The 23,618-nt window shown below is 35.9% G+C and overlaps 1 protein-coding gene across 4 annotated transcripts in view; it reads left to right on the forward strand.

Annotated features, from left to right (window-relative positions):
- The window catches only part of LOC150099326 (katanin p60 ATPase-containing subunit A1-like), a 142,805-nt gene that overhangs the window by 16,061 nt on the left and 103,126 nt on the right, over window positions 1–23,618 (forward strand). For 3 of the 4 annotated variants that reach the window (XM_090404507.1, XM_090404506.1, XM_090404505.1), the window contains 2 exons: window positions 16,008–16,228; window positions 21,430–21,586. In XM_090404507.1, the coding sequence (XP_090260633.1) occupies window positions 16,008–16,228; window positions 21,430–21,586 (378 nt within the window). The remainder of the gene's footprint in view (window positions 1–16,007; window positions 16,229–21,429; window positions 21,587–23,618) is intronic. The other variant, XM_090404508.1, reaches the window with a different exon arrangement.

Raw genomic sequence — 23,618 nt, forward strand, 5'->3', positions numbered from 1 at the left:
GGACTGTACAATGTTAGTTATGAGGATCAGCTTAGGGAGTGTGGACTGCAGAGTTTGGTGGATAGAAGAAGGAGAGGTGATATGATTGAGACTTTTAGGGTTAACACTGGGGAGTTCTTTCGCTTGGTTGAACAGTGGGAAAGAGTCATGACAAGGGGCTATCCCTGGAAGTTATGAAAGGAAACTGTGAGAAAGAGGGTGAGGAGTGGTTTCTTTGCATGGAGGGTGGTTGGACCATGGAATGCATTGCTTAATAGAGTGGTGTGAGCAAGAACTGTCAATGCATTTAAGGAGTGGTATGATAGACTTTGTATTTCCTAGGAGGGACCTTCCTCGATGAGTCTTGATAGACTTGTGTTTCTTAGAAAGGACCTCCTACGATGAGTCTTTTGACTCCATGGAGTTCTGAATAATAATAATAATAATAATAATAATAAAAACATTACAATCCACAAGACTTGTTGTTAACATCAAATACATATTGATGATCACCAAGGGCCAAGAGCATGCCACACATTCTTGCCAAAACAATCTTCTTCTTCAGCTGCTCCCATTTCTATATGGAGGTCACTGTTTCTGATGAGTCTTCTCCATGGTTTCTGTTGTAGACTGCATCTTTGTCCAGGTTTTCTCCTTCAGATCTTCCTCCACATTATGTTTCACTTCTTTGGCCTTCCCCTTCTTCCTCCTTGTATTTCCATCATCATGATACTTCACCCATCATATTTTTCTTTTTGCCTCATTACATGTCCATACCATCTTATTTGCACTTGTGTTTTGTTTGTAATTGCAGACCTTTACAGTATCTCTGATCTATTCATTCCTCACTCAGTCTTTCGTTGTTACTCCACACAGCCATCGAAGCATACTCATTTCTGTAGCACTAATCATTCCATATAACATTGTAGATCTCACTACCATTCTGCATTTTTTTTCCTTTCAATTTCACCAGAACCTTTCTATCACACAAAATCCCTGACATTTCTTTCCAATTCTTCCATCCTGCCTGAATTCTGTTATTGACTTTCCTTTCCTTTCCACTTCACAATTACTATCCACTACTGAACCCAGATATTTGAATTTATCTACTTTCTCGATGACCTTTCCATTCAGCTCTACATCTTCCTCAGTGTCAACATTTTGATCACACACCAGATATTCACTTTTTCTTTTACTAACTCTCAGTCCTCTTTCTTCTAATACTTTGTTCCATCTTATCAGCTTTTGTTCCACTTCTTCTCTTGTTTCCACACACACACAGTACAATATCGCCTGCATATAACATACTCCAAGGTGCTCTCTCTGACTTACTCTGTCAAAGTACCTATTATTACATTAAAGAGAAAAAGATTGAAACGGCAGTTGAAAAAGATTGTGCAAATGTTCAGTAAGCGTGCGGAAGTGATAGCGAGGGAAAGAGTGCTATTGATGATAAAGCAGGCAATAATGATGTTAAAAAACAGAATGCAATTAACAGTAAGGTAGCAAGCAGTGTTGACAGCAAATAGGTGTGTGTGACTATCAATAAAATAGCCATAGTGAATGATAGTGATAAAATAGCGAGAATGAATGATAGCAAAAAAGTGATGCAAGATTTGAAACCTGAGTTGGCAAAGATGAGGCAAGAGATAAGGGATGTAGAGTGAAATGAAGGGAATCTTAGATATGTATGAAATAGTGAAGTAGATGAAAACAAATTATGTCTGTATGAAAAAGTTAACGAAAGGCCTGCGAGTGGCATTGTATGGGGATTTGATTATTAGAAGTGTGTTAAACAAGATGCACAAGGTTTGTTTTCTGGGAGGTAAAGCTAATAGAGCGATTGAGGTATTGGATATGAGGAGTAAGTGGACAAAAGAGTTGGTAGTGGTAGTAGGGATAAATGACTTTACTGGAAACAAGAGGAATGTAAGATTGGATATCAAAAGATTGTTGAAAGGGATAAATGATAATATTGTGATAGTCAGTGTGTTTGCCAAGGTATGACAGTGATGATATGAGGTGGAGAGCAAGGATTATGAACAATGTGTTTGTGGAAATATGTGAAGAGAAAAGAGCAATTTGTTAATATGTGGAATGGGTTTTGAAAGATGCAGTGAACTGCATAAGAGTGATGGATGGCATTTGAATGGTTTTGTTATAAGTCATTTGGGGAGAAACTGCTGTTGGAAGGGAGAGTAATGAGTGCAGAGAATGAATCTGAGTAAGAAGCAATATGAAAGAGCAGAAGAGTAAGGAAGGAGAGATTGAAGTGGTGCTTATGAATGAAGAAGTGGGTGGCATGAGTGAAGGGAATGACAGAACAAATGTGCAAGAAAAACAGGGAAATGGGAAGACTCAGGATAGACAGGGGAATACAGTGGGAGAAAGGTTGATGCTCCAAGAGAACATGAATGCATGTGTAAACAAAAAGGGAATGGGATGGACTGGGATGTAGGGAAAACAGTTGGATTTGAAGAACATTCTGTGATGAGTAATATCATGGCCACAGACCTACAAACTTCTCCCTCTTGCTCTTCTTTTTTGCTTCTTCTAATAACCCTTTCACATCCTCTCCCATACAATACTTCTCACTTTCATTGTCATTGGTTCCAGACAAAACAATTAATTCTTTCACCTTTCCTTTCTCCAATCTGACAGCATCACAAGACTAATATCAGTAATAGAATGGATTGTGATATCCATTCTATTAATGGATGGATATCACAATCCATCCATTAATAGAATGGATACAGTGTGAGAGTGGAGTTAATAGATAACTCCACTCTCACTAAGTACAATTTGAGATTTAGGCTATGCAATATATGTGGTATATATTTAGCATCAATCAGATCATTTTTATTGGCAGAATTTGGCAAAATATTTAGAACTGGTAGTAATAATTCTGTATTGATTAGATGGACTTTAATGAAATTAATTTGGTATTTAGGATTTATGCTGAAGTTTATAAAGAAATTTAATTTTGTTTTCATTTACACCATTTGAAATAAATTAAAGATACCAAGAAATTATATATACTTGGTTTAATCCTTTATCCAAGTGTTTGCACCTGAAATATTTTCAGGACTGGGGCAACTCGTATAAGAACGCTAAGACTTCACATCACTTGCCTTAGTATCCCTATACTATCCATTATGGGAAGGGTCACTACCCCGACTGGTTTCAACCTTTATTGAGGTCTCTTCATAGCATTATATATGTCTTCAAGGAGATGTGCTTTGCATTATGGGATACTAAGGCAAGTGATGTGAAGTCTTAGCTTCTTTATACGAGTTTCCCCAGTCCTGAAAATACTTCAGGTGCAAACTTTGTTTGCTCACACTTGGATAAAGGATTAAACCAAATATATAATTTCTTGGTAATAATACTTTAATTTATAGTATAACCAAGTGAAAAAACTTCTAACATCTTTCTCTAATCCAGAGTAATTTAATAATAAGGTGTGACACCTTTTATCACCTGGTATATGAAAATGTGACTTCTGCATTACTTCAACCTTAGTATCACCTCTGGGTCTGGCTCCCACTAAAGAGATCCTAATAAGGGTTGAAACTGGTTAGTGACTTGATTGCTGGGAAGCAGAGTTTCTGCCCAGGGTAATGGATGGCAGTGCTGTAGCCAATGAAGTTTTAACTGAAGCTTGGCTGTTTCTGTTACCCCTCAGATGAGATATGAGTGGCTCTGCTCGGTGGTGGGGTGGGCCTGCCACTAAGTAGAGCCAGTGTTAAGGGTTCTTCTTGGTGATGGCGTGAGCCTGTTGCTGAGTGGAACAAGCCAAGTTGAAAGATCCTTCGGGTCACTCATTATTGGGTGATCTGGAAGATCATGAGTTTTGGAGTGGTAACTTCGCACATAATACAGGGAAACCAGTCTGGGTAGTGACCAGACTGGTTTCCCTAGTATTATACATGTCTGCAAGGAGATGTGCTTTGCATTATGGGATACTAAGGCAAGTGATGTGAAGTCTTAGCTTCCTTATACGAGTTGCCCCAGTCCTGAAAATATCTCGGATGCAAACTTTGTTTTCTTACACTTGGATAAAGGATTAAACCAAGTATATAATTTCTCGGTATCTTAATTTATAATATAACCAAATGAAAAAACTTGTAACAGTTACACCATTTATACTAATTAGGTGGCAGCAATACATAATCCAAAAGTCAACATTTCATAAACTATATTCTATTTATCAAACTTTCAGATTTACAAACATACTTCCATCATAGGCATTATGGTAGTTCTTTTGTAAACAGCAGAACTATCAAGGTCAAACTCTTAACATTATCAGACTGTATTGTTATAAACAATTTCTGTCTTGTAACGTATACTTGGTAATATGCAGCAATTTTCAGTATTAGATTTGAAACTTGTCAACGAACATTTTTTTTTTTTTAAGTTGAAGATTGGTTAGGGAGTGTTTCTTTTTTTTTCATTTTTTGCTATAATTAGACCATTTTATTCTCAGAATGATTTTAAATTGAATTTAATGAAAATTGTATTTAGGATATCTACTATAATTTATTGAGTAATTAGGTTGAGAAATCAACCTAATTTAAACCAATGCGGAATGCATAAACTTCCCAAAATTTGGGAAACAGTAAATGTCAGAGGTTCCAGTTTATATCCTAAGCTACATACAAACACCCATAGAGGATGCACCACCTAGATATTACTTTAAAGTCATCCACATGTTTCAAAGTATTGTATTGTCTTTGTGTTTATGTGTTATTTGTACTCCCTGAAGATGTCTCAGTGTTAAATTGTGAATGAAACTATGTTGTATAATTTAATTTTTTCATTCACATTTAACATTGCTTATTATATATTAATCATGATTTGTATAAAAATTATTTATTGTTCCTTAATTAAGGAATACTATTTAAATATTTATTCTAAATTTAACCTACTATTAATTTATTACATAATAATATGTGTAGAAATTTATGATAACTAAAATATATATATAAAGTAACAAAAAGTGCTATTATAAATAATTGTATACGTAATGAAAAAGCTGATTAAGTAGCTCAAATATTCTGTTTATTCTTATTTGTAAAAATTTAACGTTATGTAATCACTTATGTACTAGTAGAGCGTTGTATTACATTAGCGAAGTGTTTGCGTTCATGGGTTGTCGTGGAGACGCATGAAATAAACAAGCACGAGTCGAAGAGTGCGTGACCTTGAAATGGAAAGGAGAAAGAAAGGCATTAAGAATTTTAATTAGAGAGAAAAGAGAGTTTTGCGAAGCCTGAAGGAAAGTAGGATACAAGAAAGGAAGTGAAGAAAAATTATAAATTCTTTAGGGCAGAAATTCATGAGAAGAGTGTTTAGAAGTGAGCAAAAACGTAGTGAATCATATACTCAGCTGCAAGTGAAATCAGCTGTTGTTGTAGAGGAAAATTAATGTTGTAATCGGATAAATAAAGAACTGGACATTCAACGGGAAATTCTGATTAGTTCCAGTTAGTCTAGGATTACGTCTTAATTCTATGTTGCCCTGAGAAGAATTATAATGAATTTAACTAGTTGAAGAAAAGTAAACAAGGAAAGATATCAGTACCTTATTGCTGTTGTTTAGAGTAGTGAAGCGCGATTAACAGTAGTTCATTTAAAGCGTTGGAGAATTTTATTTAATGTGTTCCGCTAGCTTAAATAAGTTAATTCATAAATGTGCTCACAATAAATTGATGTATTGAAGATTGTATCTGGTAAGAGTAGTCATACATGTTTGTTTATTCTAACATTAACTATAACGTATCTTCGAAGTTCAAGGTCCGAAATAAGATTGCTTGGAATATTGTCTACCTTGATTAGTGCCTGCTGTGAATTTAAACATTAAGTACAACTGATAGATTTGTGCAGACTGGTCAAATGAGAAGTTTTGTTTTATTGACTTGAGTTAAGAAAGCTTGTAATTTTGAAGCTGTGAATTGTATGTTAAAGCTTAGAACATTGAATTGGAATGAGTGACTTAGCAAGATGTATTAAGTTATTTGTATTGTTTCATTTAAAAGTAGAATTCTTGTATTTGTTATATATCATATATTAAATGTTTTATTTTGTTAATCTAAATATTGTGTTTGCCTGAATTCCCTTTTATTGCACCGTTCATAAAAAAAATTCGAATCTTGCGGGTGCCCCAAGTAGAATAGTAAATAATTCGGCCTAATTGAGAAGACTACTAACTTAATTAAGAATTGATCCTACTGTTTTATATAGACTAATCTAAAATTAGGGTGGCACAGTATAATTATAAATTTCCCTACTTTTGGATCGGTGATCAATTTGCAATTAGTTGTTTTATTAATAAGAGTGACTTGAAACAAGATGGCAGATTAGAACACAACATGAAAATAGAACGTCACGACATCAGTGACTGAGATGAAATATTGGAAGCATTAAAATTAGTTTTTAATCCTTTCCTAGTGCTGTTAATACTCCATTAAACCTCCAACATGATGTCCTCCCAGCACGCGCGCGCGCGCACACACACACACACACGTAGTAATCTGTTAGTAGTCTGCATAGTCCACTGAAAGATTAATATTGGAGGCAGTTAAAGAGGCATGGGATCTTGTGGTGATGGTAGATAGAAATTTGAAGTTCAAATTCAAGGGACACATCACATAAGTGGTGAAAGCAACTCAGGGGAATGACTACAGTACTGAGAAGGCTGTTAACTAGCAAAAATGAGATGTGGTGGTTCCACTGTATGTGGAACCACTACATTTGCAGATCACATGTGTACTCAATTCTGGTTATTTGGTTTTAGAGGGAGATGAAGAGACTTTAGAGTACAAAAGTGATTAATAAAAAATGATATCAGGAGTTTACTATCTACCAAACTCTACAATCTGTAGAGTTTGGTAGATATTATGCTTTGTTTGCTATCTTTAAGTCATTACAAACATAATTGTGATATATAAGAGGGAGTATGAATAGCACAAAAAAAAAGTTAATATTGTTATTATTATTGCCCCCATGGAGTTAACAGATTTATTGTGGGAGATTCATTCAATGACAACATATTTATCATACCAACTCTTAAAATCCTTAACACTCCTTATATTAACAGCACATTCAGGTAATACATTCCATTCGTTGACAATCTAAACAATCCATCTAAACAATCTACTCCTCACACCCCCTTCACCACACTTTTACATAACTTCCAGGGATGGCATCTGGTTTCTTCCCTCTTGCCTTCTACTCTTTTTATAATTCCATCTGGATTAATCTGATAAAATCCTCCCACTAATTTAAATGTCTCTATCATATCACCTCTTTAACTCCTAACCATCAAACTCTGCAATCCACATTACTTCAACCTCTCTCCATAGCCATCATTCCAAAGTCCTGAGATTGTCTTAGTCACACATCTCTGGACCATCTCCAATGTTTCCACATTACACTGAAAAGTAGGTGACCAAATTTGAGCACAATAGTTCAAGTGTAGTCTGACTAGTGCTTTGTATGGTGGCATAACTTTCTTATCCCTACATGTTAGAGTACTTCTTATCATAGCAGCACTATGATGTGCAGTCTTTGCAACACAACAACCTGTATTCTATTCCTACCAATCTCTCCAAAACCTTGAATACAACTGCAGTTATACAAACTGGTCTATAATTGGAAATTTCTGTCCTAGAACCATGCTTGTGGAGTGGTGCTATTTTGCCTTCTTTCCATTCCTTAGGAACCCTATCCACTGCAAGACTTTCATTAAATAACCAGGTCAAGGGCATAGCTAACTGCTGTGCACATTCCTTAAGATTATGTGGTAATATGTCATTCATTCCCAAAACCTTATTAACATCTAACCCAATCAATACCTGGTACACCTCTGATTCTTTCACTTCCAAGTCTCCTAATACTTGCCTCTCTTCTATATATATTGCACAGCATCATTTACACCAGTATGATATACTCTGATAAAGTGCTCATTCAATGATTCCACTATATCCTTTACAACTGTTGTTCTATTGCCATGTCTGTCCACCAGTGTTAACCTGCCATAATTATTATTTCTCTTGCTTGCCATATAGCAGAAAACTTCCTTCGAGTTAACCTTGGCCTGACCAGTCAGTCTCCTCTCATATTGCACCTTTTCTTTCTTTATCATGCTCATCATCTTTCTAACCTGCACTTTATACTCTTCATGGATCCAATCACCTCCAAATGTCTTATACCTCCTCCATAGCATTTTTTTTCTAACACAGCTTGCTTGATTTCATTGCTCATCCATTTCATTCCTACTCTATTTACTCACTTGACCCTTGGTATGCAGTTATACATTGCTTGTGTCAGATACTGCCGTGTGAATTTCCATGCATTGTCAACATCTTTTCTGTTCAGCTCATCTATCCGACATACTGATGCTAACTGACTACAGAAATTCTTATAATCACCCGCTTTATACTTCCACATATATCTATTTTTTGGAGTAACCTTTTTTTGTCTCACCACTTCTCAAACAAGTACCTCATGATCACTCTCTCAATAACCAACAGCAGTGTCAACATCTCATTAACAACTACATCTTGTGAAGTTATCACCAAATCCAAAACATTAAAGCCTCTAGTTGTTCTAGTCAAATGCTGCTTAAGATATTTATCTCTCGGAAATTCAGCAAACTCACTCCCCCTGTTCCCATACACTATCTCCTCCTTCCATTCTATATTCCTGTAATTAAAATCTCCCATCAGGATCACCTTCTTTTTACATGTCCAACCAATCCATCTAAACATTTCACATTAAGTATTCTCTACATTCCCTGGCCTATATCAGCATCCTATCAGATATGTCAGCCTGTGCATGCACATTTACTGCCACACTTTATGGATACAATTGCTCTGCATGACAATTAAACAAATTAAATTATTCCCCTCTGCTCTCAAACCAGCCCAATTCCTGTATATCTTCAACCAACCAAACTCCTAATATGTTGTACAAAAAAACATGCAACAAACTCACAGTCAGGTCTGCTTGTCTCATCTGATGATGTTAAACAAAATGGCCAACACCAGTCATGTTTGTTGCTGCCTTGCTGTGCATATATAATAGTTTTTATTCTCATTTTCTCACTTCTTTCAAAATCCAAAATTTGCATAATTCGTTTTTTTTTGGTTTTAACTTTTTTGTGATTGTTTATTATTATTATTATTATTATTATTATTATTAAGAGAGGCCTCCAGGGAGTCAGGGACTCATCGAGGGAGGCCACATACTACATGCACCAGCTATCATACTTATTCTTGAATTCATTCACACTGTTTGCACTCACAACATCCAGTGGAAATCTATTCCAATCACGCACCACCCTATGAGAGAAAAATTAGCCCTCTCTCCCTTCTTAGTGACATTCATTCTCAGCTTCCAAGGATGCCTTCTTTCATTTTCCCACTATCCATAAATTGAAAAATTATTCTTATTTCTTAAATCTTAATTTTAATTTTTTTTTAAATTAAAGGTTTTATTTCTTATTTCTTCTTCTTATTATTATTATTACGAGCAACTCCAGGGAGTCCTTAGCCTCATTGAGGGAGGCCCTACACATCATGTCCACACAACTATTCGACATTCTCACAGTATCTATCATACCTTGCCTTGAACTCATTCACTGTCATAGCACCCACAACAGACACTGGCAGCTTATTCCACTCATTTACCACTCTAAAAGTAAAGAACCCAGCTCTAACACCCTTGCTAACCACACTCTTGCCCAGCTTCCATAGATGTCTCCTAGATCTCCCACCACCACCAGTCCTGATCTCAAAAATATCCTCTGAATTAATCCTATAGAAACCCTTTAGCAATTTGAATGTCTCAATCATATCTCCCCTTTTCCACCTATCAATTAATTTCTGCAACCCACAAATCTTCAACCTGTTCTCATAAGGTTCATTCCACAGACCTGCTGTCATTTTGGTCACCTCTGGATCCTCTCCACTTCCTCCCCATCAAGAAGAAACCTCGGTGACCAAATCTGGGCACAGTAGTCGAGATGAGGTCTTATCAAGGCTCGGTAAAGAGGTACAATAACTTGCTTGTCTCTGCTCGTCAAAGTGTTTTTCAACAACCAAGTGAGTTGATGAGCTGATTTAGCTACTTTTGCAATGTTCCCCCTAAACTTCATCTCCCTGTCCTCCAACACTTCCAAGTCCCTGGCCTCATCAATCTCATGGAGTACAGTTTCACCAATGTGGTATACTGCTGCTAATCTTTTCACCTCAAAATGCATAACCTTACATTTTGTCACATTAAATTGACATCCATTCTTCTTAGCCCAGAACTACAATCTATCCAAGTCTTCCTGCAAGATTTTGACATCTTCTGCATTCACTATTGCCCTACCTAACTTTGCATCATCAGCGAACAAATGAACTCTTCCTCTTAGATCCTTCCCTATGTCGTTAATGAACAAATTAAACAGCAGTGGTCCAAGAACAGAACCCTGCGGCACACCACAAGTCACAGGCCATCTTTTGGACTCTACTCCTGAATAAACTACTCCATGAAATCTCTCCATCAACCACCCACCTATCTATCTCACCAACCCTATATCCATTTCCATATGTTATAGTTTATGGATTAGAATTCCATATGGTATCCTATCAAATGCCTCTAGCCAGGTCAGGCAGTATCACTGTAAACCCATTACCCTTATTTAGTTTAGCCATCACTGTGCTATAAAACTTGAGCAAGTTACTGAGGCATGATCTACCAAAAAAACTATACACGGCAGAATGATTTTAAGGAATGACGATGGTAAGGAGGTCACTGAATCAGTCGATATAGTGGAATTACTGAGTGAGCACTGGTAAGAGTTCACATGTTCATTTGTTTTCAAATGCCTCTAGCCAGGTCCAGCAGTATCACTGTAAACCCATTACCCTTATTTAGTTCAGCCGTCACTGTGCTATAAAACTTGAGCAAGTTACTGAGGCATGATCTACCAAAAAAACTATACACGGCAGAATGATTTTAAGTAATGACGATGGTAAGGAGGTCACTGAATCAGTCGATATAGTGGAATTACTGAGTGAGCACTGGTAAGAGTTAATTTGTTCATTTGTTTTCAAATGCCTCTAGCCAGGTCTAGCAGTATCACTGTAAACCCATTACCCTTATTTAGTTCAGCCGTCAGTGTGCTATAAAACTTGAGCAAGTTACTGAGGCATGATCTACCCTTCACAAAGCCATGCTGTCCCCCGTACAGTATCTGATTATCATCAATCCATTCCTGACATTTTTCCTGTATTTTTCCCTTGACTACTTTCTCCAAGACCTTGACAACGACTCCTGATATGCTGATCAGTTGGTAATTTGCAACAGTAGTCTTGGATCCTTCTTCATGCAGTGGAACTATTTTCTCCTCTTTCCACACCTTCGGGACTAAACCAGACTCAAGACTCAGATTAAACAACATGTTCAAGGGCACGCACTATTACACCTGATATCCTGAGAATATAGTATTCTCAGTTATCATGGTGTAACATGAAAATTAAATAACATAAATAAAAACCCCTGCATAAAAAGGATAATTTAATTAATAAAATATTCTTGCATCCAGTATAAATTGAGTAAAATGTAAAGGTCTATTATTTAGTTAAGATAACAAAAGAAAAGAATGTATTAAGATGTATTATGACTAAACAAGGAATTTGTATTAATTAAGTAGCTAACTAAGAATTAATATAGTAATGCGATTAAGAATGAAAGAGTTAAGTGCATAAGTATAAAAGAATGAGTCATGAAATACGCTATGTAACAGGCTACAGATTAAGCATTAAGTAGAATTCTGAGAAAAGGTTTAAAAGGGGGTTAAGATAGAGGCTAACAAGAGAAATAACGGAATATCGCTTAGGGCCTATACCCGGATAGAAACTTCGTTACGAGTTGCCGATCAAAATGACGTATGGCGGCCAAATGCTACCCAATTGGTAGACAGACGGAAAATAAGTAGGAGGTGGGAAAAGGAAGTAAGAAATGGCGCCGTTATGGAAGCAGCTATAAAAGGGTTGGTAAACCCCCCCCGAGGCTTTTTTCGAAGAGTAGACTCTCTTGGGTTTTGGGGGAGGACGTTTAGATAGTCAAGGAGGCTTGAGGCCTTTTTGCCTTTTTTGCGAGAAGAGAAGAAACGTTTGGATAGTCGCGGTGGTTTGAGTTTGGTTTTCTAGTGGACTTCACGGTGTTCCTGAGTGGAGAGATATGGCCTATATCCTCATGCCACAACAAGGAATCGAAGGTGCGCGGGAAAGCTATTCCCGTATTCCTATGTAGAAAGCGAAATATACCATAGAGTCATAGGAAGTTGTGAAAATATTGATGTCCTCGTTTCGGATAATACAGCCGATGGCACAGATGTTTATATAGCCCTGAATTGCAAGAAGTTATGCAAGCAAGTTCGTTCAGTAGAAGGTAAAGGCCCGTAAGTGAAGCTAAAGAAAGGTATTGTGAATTTTGTCTTATGTTAACCATAAGTTGTTTGTGATAGGTACCATTGTCATAATACGGAACTGTTAAGGTGATTAGGGAGAAATTATAATAGGACTTTAGAATTTGATAGAGAGTGTTTAAAGTAAGCTAGCTAGTGTCGATAATTTGTGGATAATTAATTATCCTAAGAATCTTGAATGCCTACTACATTGTAAAAGGAAAGTTAATGACATAGTTGTGTGTTAATGAAGTAAATGATTTTGTTAATATTGAGTTTGACTAGTGTAAATTGAGTAATCAAGTGGCCTGAGGAATTTGAAAGCCTAGTGTGATGTGTAGAGAATTGGAATTTGTCATGAGTATGTACTAGAATAGTTAATGATTTTGTTAGTGTACTTGAAGTTGAATAATCTAATAATGTGTGGTGATCTAATTTTTCCATGTTAAGTGAATTCATGTTTTGTATGAAATTTTGTGGGGGAATGATCATAGTAACTTTTGTCGAATCACAGCCCAACTACTTGTATTAAGCTAAATTTAGTGTGTAAGTAATTTAGTTGAATATTTTGATATGTACCATGTTTAGAGAAATAATAAACCGTTTGTTTAATGATAAAGAAAGTTGTCTGATATTGCTATTCCAATGCACCGCTTAGAAACATTCGAGCCTAACCACGCGGGAAATTAATGTTAAGAAATGGGAAGTTTAAGGAATTAATGTTGAGTAGCAAGGAATAGTGTCACGACTGCAATAGTTACACTTTCAGATATTTGAGTTCCTTTTCTCTGTTTATGTATAAAATATCTTAAACTAAATATCCCGAAGGGCGCAGTTAAAATACAAATACTAGGGATACTACGGGGAACAATAGCTCAGATATTGGTAGAAATTTTGGTGAGGTCTTGAAAGTAGAAGTTAGGAGAATATAGACGTAGGCAGTTTGTAAGACAAACAAAATAATCATAAGATAGGGACATAACAGCACTGATAATTCTTTAGCCACTTCATGTAAGACCCGTGCCGGTATATATACCATCCAATCCCACAGATGTATTCACATTAAGGTTCTGTAATAGACTATTGACCTCCACTTCATTCATCACAATTCCCGTATAAACTAATAGTTCCTTCATTTTTTCAATGTCTTGAAAGTAGAAGTTAGGAGAATATAGACGTAGGCAGTTTGTAAGACAAACAAAATAATCATAAGATAGGGACATAACAGCACTGATAATTCTTTAGCCACTTCATGTAAGACCCGTGCCGGTATATATACCATCCAATCCCACAGATGTATTCACATTAAGGTTCTGTAATAGACTATTGACCTCCACTTCATTCATCACAATTCCTGTATAAACTAATAGTTCCTTCATTTTTTCAATGTCACCACCTGGATGATATACTCTTGCAAAGTGCTCACTCAGTAATTCCACTATATCGACTGACTCTGACCTCCTTACCATCGTCATTCCTTAAAATCATTCTGCGTGTATAGTTTTTTTTTTTTGCTTACAGCATATTGAAAGAATTGTTTGGGATTCTCTTTAGCTTGTATAGCTAGTTTCCTTTCATAATCCGCTTTTGCTTTTTTTACCACACTCGTTACCTGCCTGCGTTTTATACTGTTCGTGTGCCTGCAGGTCACCTTTCTCTTTAAATTCCCTCCACAGTTGTTTCTTTTTTGCAGCTCAAGCTTAATGGTGTTATTCATCCATTTAACCCCTACTTGTTTTACTATAGTACAATTGTACTATAAACCTATAGTACAAATGTATGTGGATTGGCAAAGCATTTTTTGTACTCACTTTTATAAATTTGATATATATGCTATGGGCCAAGTGACTAACCAGTCATTATTCATAATGCCCAGCCATTATAAATAATGACTAAAGTGCAGCTTGATAAATATTGATTAATTTATTAAATTGACCAGACATTATGAATAAAGTTACATTCCCTTTGGGCAATTTTATTTTGAAAAAAAATACACCTTTTTTCATTAAGAATTTGACCAGACATTATGAATAAAGCTACATTCCCTTTGGGTAATTTGATTTATAAAAAGAAGAAAAAAAAACTCCTAGCCTAACCTAAATTACGATCATCTCCCTTGTAATATTTTTATATTTCATACTTGATTCTTTTTCCATGCAGTTTCTGCCACCATGGCAGAATCTGCATGGAAAACTGCATGGCAATAGCAATATGGGCATTATAATAAATTTAGTTTAATCCTTTATCCAAGTGTGAGCAAACAAAGTTTGCGCCTGAAAGTATCATCAGGACTGGGGTAAGGTGGTACAACACCAGGGCAACTCGTTTGAGTGACGATTTGAGTGACCAGAGTAATTTATTAAAAAAGGGTGGCACACCATTTGGCAACTCCTATAGGTAGAGATGACCTGCGAATGCTTCTGCCTGGTATCTCAGCTTGGGCCTGGCTCCCACTGAAGAGACATAAAGGTCGAAACTAGTCTGGGTAGTGGCCCTTCCCTTAATGCATAACATTAGACATATCCGCAAGGAGATGTGTTTTGCATTATAGGAGATACCGAGACAGGAGTGTTGGTAGCTTGCTCCACCTTTGCAACGAGTTGTCCTGGTGTTGTACCACCTTACCCCAGTCCTGAAGATACTTTCAGGTGCAAACTTTGTTTGCTCACACTTGGATAAAGGATTAAACTAAATTTATTATACTCTTACCAAGTGAAAAATAAACTTTCAATATGGGCATTGTGCAATATCTGAAATTTTTCTTCAGTGTGAATGAAATATTTAATCAAATTGCCATATGCATATTACAATACCTGTATATGATGTTTATACGTTATGGACCACGTCACTTTGATTTTTGACTCTTTCACTTTTTCTATCATTGTCAAATATACTGATTTTGTAAAAATTTGAGTGACCTGGGAAAAGTTCCCTTCACATCTCCCCACAGAAAGAAATCCAAAGAATCTCTGCTCCCCCAACCCTTACCACTTCTAATACTGCCAAAAAGGTATCATTATTATCACTTTGCCGGACCAGATGATTCATATTGACCCATCAATGTGATAAATTATGATAAAGAATGTGATAATAAATTTCACATTCTTTATCACAATTTATTACAGTGCCCGATTTTGTTTGTCATTATTAATAATGGCTGAGCATTATTCATAATTAATCATTTATTATTAATTAGGAGTAATGAATATTAATTAATCACCCGTAAATATATATAAAGTTTTTTTTAATTTATTTTTTACATGGTCCAGAAACTCTGATTTAGAGACCAGACATGAAACTTTTTCAAGCCACTTCAGGCCTCCAGCAAAGTGAGGCAGTGGTCTCACACTGGCCAATGAATTTTATCTCCCACCTAAAGACAATCACAAATATCCATATCCACAGTGGGATATGCAAGCCTGTAGCTTGGTTGGAGAGTGGATATGCTAACTACTCTAGACCAGTGATTATGTTGGAACTGGATTGGAATTATATATTAAATTAATTAAAAGATGATAAACAAAATTTCTATGTCTGTGATCCATGGATTCATAGAATGAATATATAGTTTATTTATTTATTTCAGGCTCAGCGTGAAATTGCAGCAGAGTATGAGTCAGTGAAAGACATACAAAACACACTAAACAGTTTTAAATCTGACAGTTGTGATTTGTTTAATAAATCAGATGAATATTTTGATGATTCAAGTAACAGTATTAGTTCTTGGCCTGCACACTGTCTTTCTGATGATCCTGATGTTTGGCCACCTCCTACTCCAGTAGAACATAGGTAATGTTGTATTTAGGTAACTAAGTTAAAACTGTTCTTTATCTAAAAATATAAATATTTTAATATCTTATTGAGACAACAGAAATTTCTAAAAAAAAAAAAAAAAAAATGTAATCTAAATCAAGTTCTTTATCTCCTGTTATATGAAATTTCTACTTTAATTGTGTTTTGGAATAATATAATTGTTAAGTTGTGAATTATAAACTAATAGTAAAATTTGGAGTAGAATAAGGAAAAGTGCTTACCGAGAAGTAAGCAATTTTTATGTGGATTATGTGGATGTTGAAAAACATGCTAACAAGTAAAAACAGGGTTATTGTTATTCCTCTTTATAAGGCTATTATTCAACTTGTGTCTTGACTATTGACCAGGTGACCAAATCTTGACCCAGATTTGGTCACCTGGGTTTCATCGGGATAAGGAGGTGTCAGAGAAGATTCAAACAAATGACCAAGCTGGGGATAGGTTTGTGGAATGATCCCTATGAGGATAGGTTGAGGGTGTTTAGGTTACAAAGTTTAGTTGATAGGCAGAGAAGTGGAGACATGATAGAAACTTGTAAGCTATTAAAGGGAGTCTATAAAATTGATGCAGAGGAAATTTTTCAATATATGGCAAACAGTCAGAGAACAAGGGGGGGGGGGTCATCCATGGAAGTTATGTAAGAGTGTGAAGACCACATTTTTTGCATAGAGAATGGTGAATGAGTGGAATGGATTGCTAGAATTAGTTGTGAGCATCCTAGCAGTCAATGACTTAAAGGAGAGGTATTATAGGTTTTTGTATGTATAAATGTTAAGCTTAATGCTTATTGTTAGATGGGACTACCTACCTCCCTATTGAATATGATCAATAGGGAGGGCTTCCAAATTAGAACACTCCAAAGGCTCCTTAAGAAGGTCACTTCTTGGCCTGTGGAAGTTACTAACAAACTAAAACCTTTTAACTCTAGACCCCCCCTCTCCCCCGGATATATATGGACTTCCAAAAATATATAAACAAAATGTGCCGTGTCCCATAGTGGATGGCATTGATTCCCCCCCTCCCCCACATACAAATCCAAACATTTAGCCAAAGCGCTCACACACACTATACTGGCAACACACCATCACACATAAAAACTCAGCCCACTTCGAAGCCAGTATAAAAATCCTCTCACTCCAATACACTGACGAATGGTCAGTTTTGACATCTCCTCCCTATTCACAAATGTCCCACTCAAGGAAACCTTAGAACTCATCCAAGCCAAATTTCCTACTGATATCTCAGCCCTATTTCAATTCAACATGAACTCAGGCTATTTTGTTTGGCAAGGAAAACTCTACAAACAGATAGAGGGGACAGCCATGGGTCACCACTCTCTCCACCCCTGGCCAACTTCTTTATGGAGACTTTTGAAGAGAAAGCCTTAAACTCAGCCCCATAAAAACCCACTGTTTAGCGAACACATCATCAACACGCTGCGTTGATGATGTGTTCGCTATTTTGCCACATGGCTCAGATACATTCCACTCCTTCTTAACACACTTAAACAACCAACACCCCAGAATCCAGTTTACCTTGAAAAAAGAAGAAAACAACAGTCTCCCCTTTCCTAGACACTCTAACCACTCGCCAGCCTGATGGATCCTTGGCTTTCTCTGTTTACAGAAAACCTACCATACAAGCAGACAGATACATTCACCAGCAATCCCCCCTCCTCTCACAACAATATGGGGTTATAAAACCCTATATAACAGGGCAAAATTAATCTGTTCAGATGACAATTCCCTAACCACTGAACTAAACCACATCCTTAACACATTCTTAGCCAATGGCTACAACCCCCCAAAATATCCAAAAGATATTAAAACCAGTTAACCACAACCCCCCCTCCCTCTTTATAACAAAGATTACCCTAAATCCATTACCATTCCCTACACCTCTGAAAAGTTAACCAAAATCTTTAAAAAATATGACCTGACTACTTGTTATAAACCATATAAGAAATTGGCATCCCTTATCTGCTCCACCAAAGACCAGCCACTTCCCCTACACCTATCTGGAGTATACCAGGTTCCTTGCAGCTGTAAACTGTCCTACTTTGGCCAAACAGGCAGGACAGCACATATCAGGATATCGGAACACAAAGACTACATTCGGTTTCACCAGTACAGCCACTCTGGGCTTGCAGACCATGCTCTGGATACCCACCACAGAATACACTGGAAGAAAGCCACTTTACTACACCTCAGCAAATTTAAATATGAAAGATTGTTCATGGAATCAGCCTCAGCTCTAAAAAACTTTCCAAACCTCAACAAATTTGGGAAGCTTGCATCATGAGAACTTCAGCCCAACATCCAAGACAACCCAATACAGCCTGCTGTGGGGCACCTTAAGACTCTAGGAACAACGTTAGTTTTCTCTCTTCTGCCTCATTTGCTCTTTCTAGTGCCTGTGTGCATGTGTCATAGTTTTATATAAGATAAAATAAGACCTTGATAAGACCACACCTGGATTGTGTGCAGATTTGGTCTCGAGATCTCCAAGGGGATAAAGAAGCTGGAAAGAGTGCAAAGAAGAGTTACAATGATTATATCTGGATTATGGGATTTAGATTATGAGGACAGATTGTGAGTATGTGCATTACAGACGTTAACAGGAGAAAGAGGAGTGATACGATAGATGTCTTCTGAATTTGTGTTATAGGATATTGTCTGATGAAATTTTTTGTTATATGGAAGGTGGGGAGAGAACGTTGGGGCGGGGAATCCATGGAAGTTAAGTTTATTTGCAGTCAAGAAAGGATAAAGAACTAGGTTTTTCTCTCACAGAGCAGTGAGTGAGTGGAATAGTTTGCCTTTAGGATAGTGAGTGTTCTAGTGTGAATGAATTAAAAGGAAAATATGACATCTGGTTTGGGTGATTTATAGTCTTTCAGTATGTCCTTGATTCCTTGATGTCTCAAATAATATTTTTTTTTTTAACATTTTATTTATCATCATACAGAGTATTTACATATATACAATAAAGTATACTATTACATTTTCTGTTCAATCAAAATGTAGAGTACAGTGATTTTCGTTGCTTATTATTATACAGCCTATTTACATGTACACAATTTTTTTTTTAATATCAATCAGTATCTTCATTATTGTTATACACCTTACTGACTGATAATAATAATAATAATTTTATTTTATTTTTTATTTATTTATTTTTCCCAATGTAATAAATTATATAATTTTTTTATTTTTATTTTTTTCTTTCTGTTAATCTTGGTTGGGATGTAATGTCTCAGCATGCATCCTCGAAGCTTTGTAATTAGCTTATCTGAGGATGACACTGATTAGTTATTTTATTTATTTATTTATTTATTTTTTATTGATTTGATTGCTGTGTTGGAAGTAGGCAGATGTTTGGGAGGTCAATTGAATGATCTGAAAGGTCTGATCGAAGTGAAATTGTGGTTATTCTGATGTTATTGCATTTGTCTTGATGGTTCACATTCTTTTTTTATTGTGGTATTCTTTTTGAACTAATTAGGAAGCTTTTTTTTTTCACTGTGGCAGCCTTTGTATGTCTTCTGAGCTTTTCATTTATATCGGCTTTGAAGTTTGTGACGTCCTTAAGAATATCTTGGCATTTCTAATCCACAAAAATTGGTAATTTTTTTCTGTTTTTGCTTTTCTTGCTTGGTACAACAGATTCTGGTTGAATGGTGTTAAATATTCGGATAGGAAGATTGGTGTATTGTCTTGCAATGCGTTCAAGTCCTTGGCAACTGGTTTTTTCTGTCTGCTGGCTTTTATGAGATTGTCTCTTGTGGACTTGCTTGTAAGACGAAGTATGACTGGTGCAGGTCGTGGCAAGCCTTAGATTTTGCTCTTCCTAGGAATCTGATTTACAGTCTGAATGTTGTTAAGCTGTAGGGGGGGGATATCAACTGCATGGCCTAATTTTAAAACTACGTCTCTGAGGTTTTCTGTAAGTGCAGTTTCAGGAAGACTATTTATGACAAGATCTTCTTTATGTTGTTGCTGATTTAAACATTCGTATTGTAGTTTTAGAGAATGAAGATCTTGACTCAGTTTGGATGTCTCTTTCATCAAATTTTGTTGCCTGGCATTGTGTTGCAACCCTTCTATCACTGCTAAATTATTATGTTTGACCAAATCTTCATATTCGCTAGTTTTTTGTTATTTGTTCATTCTGTTTGTCAAAGAGTTCTTGGCCAAGATCTACTAAGCTGGCTTTTATAGTCTCTAGACCGTTTTCTATTAGTATGTTTAAAGAGTTGAAATTCATTTTTTTTGTCTGTTCAGTTCGTCTTCTGATTTTGCCTCCAGTATAATCGGCTGTGTCATAGGTGCGTTACTTTGTTCTTCCTGCAGAGTATGCACTTCCATTCCTTGCATGTTGCATTGGATTTACGTTGCCAGGTTGTTTCTGAAAAGCTGGCACATTTTAAGTGTAGAATCCCACTGCATTTCATACAGGTTATATGATTTCCGGTGGACGATAAAATCCTCCAGGCATTTGATACAGTTCGTGACTCACCTTCCTTTCCTTGAGCAACTGTGGGTGATTGTAAAGATGGCAATGTCCTTTGTTCTTCGCTCATTGTTGACCATGGTCCTCTCTGTTCACTTTTCAACACTTCAAATGATTTCTTCTTAGCTGGTTTCGGCGAATTTTATATCACTGTCTTCGGTGTGACAAGTAGAGTTACTTGGGAACACTTTCAAATTAAAAAAAGGAGTTGGATGCACTTTAAAACTATAAAAACGGGAGCAGCGATATCACCATGCGCCCATTCATATGCCTACACAGCACCCTCCCAATAATAATAATAATAATAATAACAACAACAACATAAAATCTTGGCAGTATTGAACTAGAATCCCACTCATCCATCCAGCCAAGTACTCTTGAAAGAATACAGCATCCGATCGGTCATTCTCTTTAAAGTCATTCTCATTAGCTTTGCAACATCACTAAACAATGGATTCTGCCCCCCCCCCAAAAAATCTAACATAATATCATAACAGTAGTTCAAGGGTAGAATGCCTTGGAATTACATAATTTATGTTTGTTTAATATTAGTGAATGTTGAGTTGCTTATTATTCATTGAATATTAATCAGCTTTTTTGAGCATTTTTTCCCTTATTATAATTATAAAAATTGAAAGAATTTATTTATAAATTGACTTGTTTAGACAAGGAACACGCATCCACAAGAATGCTCGCAGAGGAGAAATTACTAAATCATTCGGTTATAAGACCATCGATAAGTGTAGGCGGAGAAGTGAAAATAAAGGAGCAAAAATCGATTCACGAGGAAGAAAAGATATAAAGAAAGAAGATTTAGTGAAGGTATATTCTGTAAAACTCAGCATATCTGTTGAAATCTTTAAGTACATCAGGCTATACAGAGATAAAACAGAAAATATAATTATATTATTGTTATCATGTTTGATATCATTATTTTCTGGTGAATAAGGGGGGGATGTTCTGAATATTATGAAAGTTTTATATGATTAATTAACTTACTTTCAAATAAGTCTGTTCTTTGTTGAGTTTCTATCAGCTCTAACATTTCAGTATTCTAAGGCACTTCTTCCGCTATATTCAAATCTATTATATCTATTATTTATATTATTATATCTAAAGCAATTATATTTTTTACCTCTGGATCTCTCTCTCTCTTTTTTTTTTTTTTCTGACTTCCAGTATTTGTTTTGCTAATCTTTCATTTCTTATTATATTTAATGACCATACCATTTTATATTATTTCTGATTACCCATGCTTGAATATTAATAATGTTGTGTTCTTTTCATTGACCCATTGTCAGCTTTTTTTTTTTTTTTTTCAGAATACTCTTGTCTCTTGTGTACAGTCTTCAATCAGCTGTTTTATTTTTACCTAGCCCTCCGTTCCATATTATAAAATTGGTTTGAGCATTGTCTTGTACTTGTCTTGTCCTCTCAAATATGGGCAGACTATATATATTCTTATGCTTAATTATAGTTTATTTCTATCTGTGTGTGTGTGTGTGTGTGTTTGTTTGTGTATATTTTTTATCATGTATATATGCATACATACATAAAATATATATATAGGAATGTTTTTTATATTTTTTATAAGTTTCTTTTTATATGAACTTATACATTTTGAACTGTGTGCTTCATTGGCTGTTTTTAAATTGTTCCTTGGTTTCATAATAGTATGGTGGTCTCAGTAAAGAGGATATATTTTGTAATGTTTGATTTGATTCCATCCTATCCATTTCAACTAGCCATTTGACAACAAATAGTTAATGATGTGATGAGATACTCATCACAAAATATAAGTATTTCTGCATGAAATGCTATTTTTTTCTTCTTATATAATTTCTTATATAATTTACTCATTTGGTCAGCTCATTTAACAACTGTTCTACTCAAGCAAAGTAGAACAGTGTAACTACACTCTGCATGACTCTGCATCCCTTGTCAGAAAAAACTTCTTGACCACCCCCCCCCCTTCAGTCTGCTCTGGCTCAAAATTTTGAGAGTTGCATTCCATTAGGTTGTATTCATTTGCTGTATCTGTTGCTCTCCAAATGCTAATAACCACTCTGATGTTTTTTTCTTATTTGTCTTTGAAGCATGATTTTCTGCAATTCAATTGATCCTATAACAACCCCTTACCAACTTGTACATCTCTGTCATATCACATCACATCTCTTCCGCCTATCTAGTAGACTCTGTAAATTGTACCTTCTCAACCTTTCCTCATGTTCAACATTCCACAAATCAAAAACTACCTTAATCAATCATCTCTGGACCATTTGCAACATCTGTCTGTAGTAATAAATTTAGAGCTGAGGTCGGCAACGCAGTGCCCTCAGGCACCATGGTGCCTGCAGTGAATTTTTAGTGCGCCCTCAGAGAAATTATTGTAAACTGCTTTGGAGCTCACAGCAGTAATTTTGCAGCATAGATTGCAGTATATCTGAGAGATACATTCATTACTAGTATGTGTTAAAATGCAAGAAAACATAAAGAAAAAACACTGCAGATATAATACATGATGGTACAAATTAAGTGAATATTGAATCCAACATTATTTCATAGCCAAATATAGAAACTACAAGAGTTTCGTGCCGAATATATAGAAACTAAAAGTTTCGGCAGATGCAAGCATAAGTAATGCCTTTATGGGCAACTCATAGTAAAGGTGGAGAAAGTTCCAGACCTCTTTCCTTAGTATTTTCCATAAATGTAAAGCACATCTTGCAGAGGTCAGCAACCTTTTTAATATGAAGAGCGCAGTATAAAATTTGAAAATTACGGACGGCTCATGACACAGGCATTTTTTCTCTCATTCAGACTTAGAAATTCTTTGATTAGTTGTTTTTAAGAA

The sequence above is a fragment of the Typopeltis vanoorti genome, chromosome 14 (genome assembly GCF_054136105.1).
Source record: "Typopeltis vanoorti isolate ZY-2024b chromosome 14, IOZ_Tvanoo_1.0, whole genome shotgun sequence".
Lineage (NCBI taxonomy): Eukaryota > Metazoa > Arthropoda > Arachnida > Uropygi > Thelyphonidae > Typopeltis > Typopeltis vanoorti.